Raw genomic sequence first — 9725 nt, 5'->3', positions numbered from 1 at the left:
CTTGTAAAAGTAGGCTATGTAAATAACCGATATGTGGCACTAACTTGGGATTCTGAACTTTGTTATGCAAGTTGTCATGGCGACTCGGCTCATTTGGTAGGGGGGCTCGTGAACGTCACTAAACTGAAGGGACATCATGAATTCAAAATTCACGGTGCGCTTCCCTTGCCGTTTGGCCAAAGCTGGAGCCCCGATGAATTCACTAGCTACTTCACAAAGATATACTGATACGACGACACGTGATGTATTTTTTTTTTTTTGGTAAGGACTGAAGGACACAAATTCTTGTACAGTGTCCATAAGAGCATGTCCCCGTATGTCTGGTCGTGTCCCCAGAGACACACGGCCAAAATGGCGTGTCCCTAAGACAGCTCCCTAGCGGGCAAAGGGGATGTGGGGTTTTTACACAATGAACTCGCGAGTGAGTGAATTAGTCTTCCCCAGTTATCCAAAGAAAAAAAGTTGGCACCACTCGGTCAAGCCAAAAAAAAATTGGTAACACGTTAGTGTCTGTATATTATACGGACATTGACAATTAAATGAACGCATTAATGCACCAGTAATGACTAATGTGTACAGCCATATAAGAACCCATTTTTTCCCATATATATATATATTACAAATTATCAACATTTTCTCGCATAATCAAGCTCACCATGTTTTCTTTTGCATCTAAAATAATTAAAATATCATGGTAGTGCGCTCTATCAAGGACCATCAAGCGCATCGCCGCATCTTAGGTAAATCAAATAAGGTAGTGGCGGATCTCCTTTAATTCAAAGAATAAATGAAAGATAGAAACATATACACAACATACTGAACAAGAGTATCTTTATGAGCAACAGAAGTTAAATTACTTGCTATTGATTTGTTCGTTCCATAAGTGCCTCAACAAGCACACTGCTATCATCCTAAATGTATAATGGCATTGGAGAAACAGCTTTGAGAAACTAAAGAGCTGCGTATAGCAATGACAGAATTTCCTAATAGACTTAATTTTATCGATACTAACATGATACTTTCATCTAAAATTTCTAGAAAATCAATTTGTCATGGCATTTTAGAGTTTTTATACTTAGAAAGGTTTTAACTGATAAATCCAAAATATTCTAATGTTTTCTCACGTAAAATGAATATTGTTTTGTTATTGTATGAAATTTACATGACTACCATATCTATCATCTGAATAGTTTCTGAATATGAAGAGACTGCATCTTGTAGGAAATGTACATATAAACTTTGGGTCAATCAGACATGAGACACACAAATCAAAATTTTATCAAATTCTGTGCACTAAAGCAAGAAGTATGTATACATCATCAAGAGGTTCCTTTGACTCTAAGAATTTAACAACAATCTAGTTTATTTTCAATGTCCATTATTATATACATTATCTGATACTAGACCCCAATCACCTCAAATTTGAAAACTTACCACGAGGGAGTTCCTAACTTAGAAAAAATGCACATCTTGAGTGACTTAACAAATAATGCTGTTGAAAAGGATAATTTATAAGTTGTTCCTTGTTATGGAGTATAACTGAAGGACGTCAAGAGTTCAATATCTGAGGTGTGCGTTCATTGCTGCAAGGCTAAAGCGATCGAAAAACCTTCCTGGTGAGCAGGAGTACCCAGAGGCTTTATATCCACAAGAGGCAACTGGTGAAGGGACAGTTGAGGCCATGAATCCTTCCCTCAACTTCCCTGCATAGGTGGTTTCCTTAGTTATCAAAAAAAGAAAAAAAAACTAACTGTGAAGGCAAGCTACATTGCAATTTAGCCAACAGCAGAGGTAGTGGCATCGAGGGAATGTATCATCTGCTCTTTTGGGGAAAATAAAATTAGGCAGTTTTTTCTACATGTCCTAACACAGCAGAGGTAGTGCATATTATTTTTTACCAACACTTACTGAAGTTCATGCACCAATGCATACGATATGCATAAGGTGTCAAGATATGATGCAACAAAGGCGCATGCTCAAGAACCAGAGATTACGTGTTAATTTTTAATCAATGATCTGCAGTACTCTAAGTTTAATTCAAAAATTAGGTGATTACACAACTCATTTGTTTCCATTTCCAATGTGGTTATGGCTGTTTTTACAATCTACTTTGTTATTTATTTGTCATTGTGCAGAGAATACACTAGTAACTGTGGAATTCTCCAGATTCCCAATTTTAAATAGTGAACAGATTGCAGGAATATCATGCACTTTTAATACCTTCTGCCTATGTTATCCTAAAGAACATGGTATATGTTGTCATCACATGCTTGAAGCAGCAGAATGTGATCGAGGGAACAAAGTGCAATGTAACTCAAATCAGTTCATTTTAGCTAGGCACAAGAAATACATAGCAAAAAAGTAAAAATGAAAAAATATGAGAGGAGCTAGAAGCACAACGTAAGTCAGAGCAGACCAGATTTGAAAACATTCATCTCGACTCATTATCATACAAGTAAAATTAAAAACTAAAATAGCCTTTAAATATCTATAGAAGAAAGGGGAACCAACTGGAGCTGTGATCATCAGCACTTACTGACAACTCTTTGAAGTGCATTCTTGATGTCTTCTGTAGCAGCTGCTATTGCTTTCTTAACCTGCAGCAGATTTGGCCTAATATCAGAACTCATGCAAAAATTTTAATATCCACTCTAAAAATATAAGAGTTTAAATAGTTGTAATGTTTAATCTACTACAAACCTTAGCCTTCAGAGACAGTTTAAGAACACCATCAACCATAGATGATTTGACAGATTGAGTATCTAAGTGAAGATCATTCATAGCTTGTACAATTTCAAGAAGCAAAGACTCCCTCCATGGACACTGAATCTCAACAGAAACCTCCTTATCTGTGACAGTGACCATCACGTCTGTTATGCCATCCTTGCAAAGTACCCATTGGAGCTTAGGCTTTGGTTCATTACAAGTAGAACCATTTCGTTCGACTGTGCAAGGCTTCTTGCTGACAACAGTTCTATTGCTGGCATAATTGTCAGAGGTTCTCTCAGCTACATCTGGGTATCTCTTTCGTCCATCCAACTGTTTGAAAGCTTCCAACTCTTCTACTCTTTTTTGAAGCTCTTTCAGGTATTCTATTGTGTCTCCAAGGAGCGATGCTTTGTCAAGCTGCAAAAACTGAAAACTCTCTCAAGTGTTAGTGGCTAATTGTTTATGATAAAGCAACAATTGTCAAATCTAGTTTTCACAGAATTACTGAAAACTAGTAGACAAGCCCAACATTCTAATTATGATCTTTGAAAGGCAGTGAATCACATACTCATTTCTTTATTGATGGAATAATGAAGCTACTAAAAATAGGATTGACAATCCACACATTTTTGTCATCAGATAGGATTGACATGACTAAAAGCTATGTCACATAGGTGCGGGTGCAGGTACGGGTGCGGATGCGGCGATGCAGCACTTTAAAAACACTTGGGTACGGGGGTGCGGGGAGTATATATATATATATATATATATATATATATATATATATATTATCAGTTTTAAGTTAACACTATGTGTATTTGTGTGCATTTATGTATTTATATATATAGTATAGATAAAAATGGACTTGATTAGGGTTAACTGAATCCACTTTTGGATAGAAATGGACCTCAGTGTGGTTGACTTCACCTAACACAAAGGAAGTTGTGTCCAAGTGTCGCACCCACCTGGATGCGGGTGTGGTGCCCTGTTAGAAGAGTCCGTGTGACATAGACTAAAAGTCAGAGAATCGGTATTTTTAACATTACAAACGATGATTTACCTAGAATAAATGTCGGTAGTATTGACATACATGCATAGGTTTAGGATCAGAACATGACCCTATTTTAAATATGTTTTTCTACTTCGGTATTTTTTTCTGAAGGTTTAAGGACATGTCACGTGAGCCATTTAAATCTACCATCACCTCAATGATAGAAAGTTGGAATAACTATATGCCCTTTAAGAGCACTGGTAACACTTTCTGTGTAGATATAACAGAAATTCAATTGCAGGGATGAGTACTTATATCAATATGTTTAGCTGTTACATTCACCACTAAGAGAGAATCAGAAACTCTCGGATGTGTGGCATCCTCCTAGTCCTAGCAGAAGGCAAAGAAGATAGAGAATATGTAGGTTAATCAATGCTAGTAACAAACTATTCTGTAGATGCGATTGGATAACATTTATACAGAAATATCAAGATGGTACAAAGCTTTTGCTTTGACCTATGGAGAAACTAAATGCTGATGACTGACTTGGAGGGAGCAATGTGTATTATTTAACTTTTTATTGGTAGGCATGCCTTTGAAGGAAGAAAAGAAAATAAAAAAGAAATTTAAGATGAAAATAAAAGTAAAATATGCCCACAGGCCCAAACTTGGCAGTGCAAAGGAGAGCATGTACGCATTGCCTGATAATCAAATTCATAGAAGTAAGCCAATTTCTCAGCGAAAGTTGGGATAGACTGGTGCAATAGGAGACTCTGAAAGGAGTCAATGCTTTCGGCCATGTTTTCCTTTGGCATTATTCTGCATCCGTACTTCATCTTTCATCCTAAGTCAAGTAGTAAGTCAACTCTATAAGCTAATAAGCTTCTGACAGAAAGACTTAAAAGGGGTAGCTACTAGCTTGCTCTTGATCTTACTACGAGCTTAAGTTCCACAGCTTTAGGCTGTCTGCCATGTCCCAGATAGGCAAAGAAGGGAAAGAGGAAGGGACAAAGGAGGGCAAATAAGGAAGGAAAGTTGTTCTTGTGAGGAGGAGAAGATGTGCACAGCTGCAGGCATAGAACTAAAGAGGCTTTAAGCTAGTAGCTCTGGATCTTGCGCAGCTCCTGATCAAGTCAATCTTCATTTCATCATTTGAGTAAGAAGAACTAGGTCCATAGAGTAAAGGATTTCATTTTGATAGACAGTTGTATTAAACTATCCAATACACTCCTACTGGAAAGGCAAGAAAATGATGTCAGAATTATCATATAATGTAACAAATAACATGTCAATTGTGATCCAAACCAATGACTCTTATTTTACCATGATGGTTCCTATATTGACTCTTATTTTTACCAGTCCACAAACCAAACAGTCCTTAACCAGAATTATATCCTTTTCCACATACATGCTTTATGGATCTCTAGTGAACTTTGAATGAAATGGAAGACTAAATTTTTCGCGTCAATGTACCTGATGAGAATTACAATCTTCTAAAGCCTTAAGCAAAGCCAAGGTTCATCAAAATTAACAGTAGTATGAGCTGGAGTAAGAGAATACAAGCAATGTTATAATATAAACAAAAGTGATGTATTTTTCATTTTTATTTCCCATTAGTTGAACTGTAGATTTTCAGAAAAACGTAATCAAGGGATCAGCATTCCCTTCTACATGGCATACAAGTAATAGACAATTAGCAAAGGTGCAAGGAAGAGCACTGGAGAAGTACCTTATTAATTGAAGGGACAAGTGACCTTAAGACAATAAACTGTTCATTCAATTTTTCGCTTCTTCTTTCTTCTGATAAAATGTGACTACCACCAGAATCATCAACCTGTTTCCATAAATTGCCTTTGCCATAAAACTTTTCTTGGGTCAGAGAGTGCTTACTGTGCAGCCAAGCAACTTCAAACAAAGCTTTCTTCAATAACTTTTGTGGTGCGTCAATCAGTTGCATCTGGTAGTTTACACCTTTCCTCCATTTTGAGAAGCAAGACTCGTTACTGCCACTGGACAAGGAAGTTTTGAAAGAGAAGCCATGTGAAATATCCACATGTTTTGGCCTGAGAGAATTACACAGAATAGCTGAAAGTGTTCTTGAATAGTGGGAGTTATTGTCCTCCTTTGCATCTGACGTGAACTTAGTATGGGTACACGCTTGGAGTTCTTGCATATACTGGTTCAATTTTTCATCATGAATAGGAGTTGCAAGCTTTTCATTGTTTACAAATGACTGAGAAATGCAGTCACTTGAATTCATTGAACCATGTGCTCCCTCACTAATTTCTTCATTGGCATGTGGCCAATTCTGAACTTGACATGTATCTGTCAATTCATCGAGCATGAATGAGTCATCAGGCTGTTGATTTTGACCACTTTCATTCGAACCGTGACCTGGAGATGCCACCTTTCTTATGACCACGTGTGATACATTAACCACATTAGTTTCAAAATCAGTCTGTTCTTTGGGTGCATGAGAATTAAGTGGATAAGGTAAAACATTGTGGTCCTCAGTGAATTGGTTGCATTGTGCCATGTAATCAATTTTCTCAGTAGGCATGGATGTAGCTCTTCCACAATCAAGCTTAGTAAATTTTTTATCTTCATCATCGTCTGATTTTCGAGGGCAGAATGTAGATTGCTCAGAGCAAACAGGCTTAGAGACCTCTAGAAAGAATGTCAATATATGTTGAACAAGTGAAGGATCCTCTGCCACCTTGAGAAATCATATCCAACATATAAAATCAAGACATGTAATGATAAAACAAAAGCATAGGTAGAAAGAGCAATGAAAGGACGGTGGGAATCTGATTCAAGGAGTTACCAGCTCATTCACTCCAAATTCCAACACACCATCCATGCGAGGAAAGCATACAATAGTCTGCAATCCAAAAAAGAATTTCTTGAGTTCCGTATTTTAAGATAAGAAATACATCAGGGTGATGAAGGTCAACAAAATATAGAAAACAGCAACATGAAGGAAATCCCACCTGAATGCAGGCACTCTGATGATGATCAGTATCCATCCATAGAGTGATACAAAATGACAACGGAACAAGGAAATCAAACAAAGAAGTCAGCATTGATATATCCTGTAGTTCAAAGTTCCTTGAAAAAAAAATCTTAGTTCCAAGAATGAAATTACAGAGGCAAACTCAAAGGTCAACAAAGACACAAACCTTGGCTAAGAGTGAACGGGTGAATTCTTTGCTATCTGCATAATGAGCATCACAAAGCCAGATGTGACGACCTTCTGTGAATGTTCTTCCAGGCATCCTGCGCAGGAAAATGTTGCAAATATGAGGATTATGCAAAGTGACAACACAAAAATAGCTTTGATAGAGCACAATAAACAAGAAAACACACACATGCAAACGCAAGATTCAACAGCAGATCCATTACACGATGCTGCATATACTGCATTTCAGATCATTTATTTATTACATTTAGTACCATTGCAGGTATAAAATGCTAGCTACTACATTCATGATGTTAGAGATTAATGTTCATCAGATGCTTGTTAGTGTAAATCATATCATTCACAGTACAGATACAAGACAATATTTTACCAAATACATTAAAATGAATACTATGGCTTAAAGCCGCCATCCAACTCAAAGATGACCCATGATAAATGCAGATATTGATAGAAATGACACATCCTTACTGGCTACGAGATGCTACAATTTTTAACAAAAGTGCTCATCCAATATGCCTCAAATACATTTCCAAGATTGACTAAAATGTTTACAATCACACATCAAAGTGTTGTGAGCCATGTGTAACTAGACACAAGAAGAATGAGATAGTATTTTTCACGAAATATATGCACGTTCACCTCGAAAATATATATGAATGAGCAGTATCAAGTCTCAAATGTGACAAATCTATCCAGCTCTAAGACAGGCCTATTGCCTATTGTGGGATGGGTTTGGACCTCTTACTCTGGCCTAGCAATCTCATGTATCGATTGACCTTTTAGGATCATCAAGTAAAGGGTCCAGGACAGGGCCTAAGTAGACAGGCTCATGAATCAGGACATTTTCAACTAGTGCAGAAAAAGTTCAGACCAATGTATACTCTCGAGATTGAGGCCTAATTGTAGTCTTAATTAGTTGATTAAATTTAACATGTAATAGCAGATTAAACAGAAAGGAAATTCATTGTAGATGATAGAGCGATTATGATAATGATGATTGGGGTAAAACCACTTAACATGAAAGAGTAGAAAACTGCAAGAGGATAGAAAGTATACCCATGATGCATGCCTTAGATTAGTCATGTAATGTACTGAAGACAGAGAAACAAATGCATGTACATGATTACCAACCATTACATTGTTTGAGAGAAGGTGAGCAAGCCATGGAAGAGAGGAAGAAGAGTACCCTTGACCGGGAGCGAAAACAAAGGACATGCAAACCAAGTAGAACCATTCTGTATCGCTAAGATCTTCAGGAGATAATGCAGCACAGGGCCTCTTTGCCTGTTGGTTGCAATCACCCGCTGACAGAGTCTCATACATGTCTCTCAGCTGCTGACTCCTCTGCAAGCCCATTTGCTCAGCACTAAGCTCCATCGGTAAAACAGTCTTCCTTGTCTTTATATCCCCATTGTAGAATCCATCACCCCATTCCAACAGCCTACAGAAACACCATGTTAACTCATATAAAGTAAAAGTCACTCTAAATTTTTGCAGTTAAGCTAAAAAAAGCATAAAACCACTTCTATTAGAAATCATTAGGAGCCGTTCTCAAATGAAAATAGGAAACAGCAGTGCAGTAGCAGAGGTCCATGTAAACCCTAAACTCTATGCACCAATGAGTGTATATTCTAAACATACATAGCATCTAATCTGTTCACATGGATAACCGACTTCATTTTCATCAATATATTCAAACCAAAGAGAAAAACTGTATCCAATTTGTTTGAAGGTTAAACTAAAGGAACTCCAGTAAAGTCAGAACTTCATTTGGGGCTCTTATGAGCATACCCTTGTTCACTAGAAAGTGACCAGTAGATGGCATAGCTCCATTGAAGGCTTTGAACAGCAGCACCAAGTTGCCTCCTTAACTTGTTTCCTGGCACTCCTTCCTGGCTTTGGAGTTCAGAATCCATATCCCAACACATAACAAATGGGCCTTCGTTTTCTTTTCCTTGGCAAATCCAAGATAGAAAAATAAAACTCAAATCATTGTTCAGTGGATCTCTGATTCCTGGGGTTCATCCCTTTTTCGCTTTTAATACCCAAAAAGAGGAAAAGAAAAGTCCAAAGTCACCAGCTTTGATGCTTGGTGTGTGCTCAAGAGACCATGATAAATAGGGAAAACCAACCTTGTTTTGTCATACCACCTATAGAAGAATGCTTGATTTGAATGGTATGGAACTAAAAAACACTAAACCCTTTTACAGGAATATCCAGTTTCCAATGATGGTCATTAGGCTGATCAACTTGGTTCTGAAGTTTGGTCTAAAAGGGGAAAATATCAGAATCTAACAGAATACCAGACACCCACCTATTTTTTGAAAATAAAAGCAGCTAGATTTTGAGATTGACAGGACTATAAAAATCCATCTTTACGCCAACAAAATGGTTCTCAAAGACGCATCATTCAAGTTGAGAAGCTTGAAAAAGAGAAGGAAGTGAGAAATTTAAGGCTAGATGTAAATGCCACTATAAAGAAACAGATTTGAAGGAAAGCATCTCTACAATAACAAACTGATCAACTAAGGGAGTATTTTAAGCCAAGAAGAGGAAAAGGCACCAACAAAGCTCTGTCCTAGCGACAACAGAAACTGCAACACCAGCATGAAAAAGCATTGTTGCAGGACCAGAGGCAGCTATCACTAGTGATTCATTCTGATCATAAAACACCAAAAACCTATTACTTTTGAATAATGTGCCCATATATAACACCACCAGCAGGAAGAAACCACAGAATGGATCCGACAAATGCAAGGAAAGCTCAGCCTAAGACGACCACCATCACTGCCAATTCCTACAGCAATGTTGTTTACAGTAAATGCT

The 9725-nt window shown here is 37.4% G+C and overlaps 1 protein-coding gene across 1 annotated transcript; it reads right to left on the bottom strand.

The window, feature by feature from the left end:
* Nucleotides 1–1557: 1557 nt before the first annotated feature.
* Nucleotides 1558–8869, bottom strand: LOC149845112 (transcription factor EGL1-like). The gene is made up of 9 exons (XM_089987002.1): nucleotides 8691–8869; nucleotides 8086–8340; nucleotides 6880–6976; nucleotides 6691–6792; nucleotides 6525–6581; nucleotides 5430–6416; nucleotides 2701–3135; nucleotides 2537–2597; nucleotides 1558–1703 (listed from the first exon to the last, which is right to left on the bottom strand). The coding sequence occupies exons 1-9, from the start codon at nucleotides 8825–8827 to the stop codon at nucleotides 1558–1560; spliced, it is 2277 nt and encodes a 758-aa protein (XP_089843128.1). The 5' UTR covers nucleotides 8828–8869.
* Between the last annotated feature and the right edge of the window lie 856 nt (nucleotides 8870–9725).

This window comes from Nuphar pumila, chromosome 2, assembly GCF_984573655.1.
Source record: "Nuphar pumila chromosome 2, dmNupPumi1.hap1.1, whole genome shotgun sequence".
NCBI lineage: Eukaryota > Viridiplantae > Streptophyta > Magnoliopsida > Nymphaeales > Nymphaeaceae > Nuphar > Nuphar pumila.
The sequence above is the reverse complement of the archived record's forward strand: the minus strand, read 5'-3'. Positions and strand labels throughout refer to the sequence as shown.

What these genes read in the sequence shown, in the direction of transcription:
- LOC149845112 (XM_089987002.1), bottom strand. Translation starts at nt 8,827, where the DNA reads ATGTGTTGGGATATGGATTCTGAACTCCAAAGCCAGGAAGGAGTGCCA. An exon ending in ATCAGAGTGCCTGCATTCAG is followed by an intron (nt 6,582 to 6,690) that starts GTGGGATTTCCT and finishes TTTGGATTGCAG; the next exon opens with ACTATTGTATGCTTTCCTCG. An exon ending in TTGTCCCTTCAATTAATAAG is followed by an intron (nt 3,136 to 5,429) that starts GTACTTCTCCAG and finishes GAGAGTTTTCAG; the next exon opens with TTTTTGCAGCTTGACAAAGC.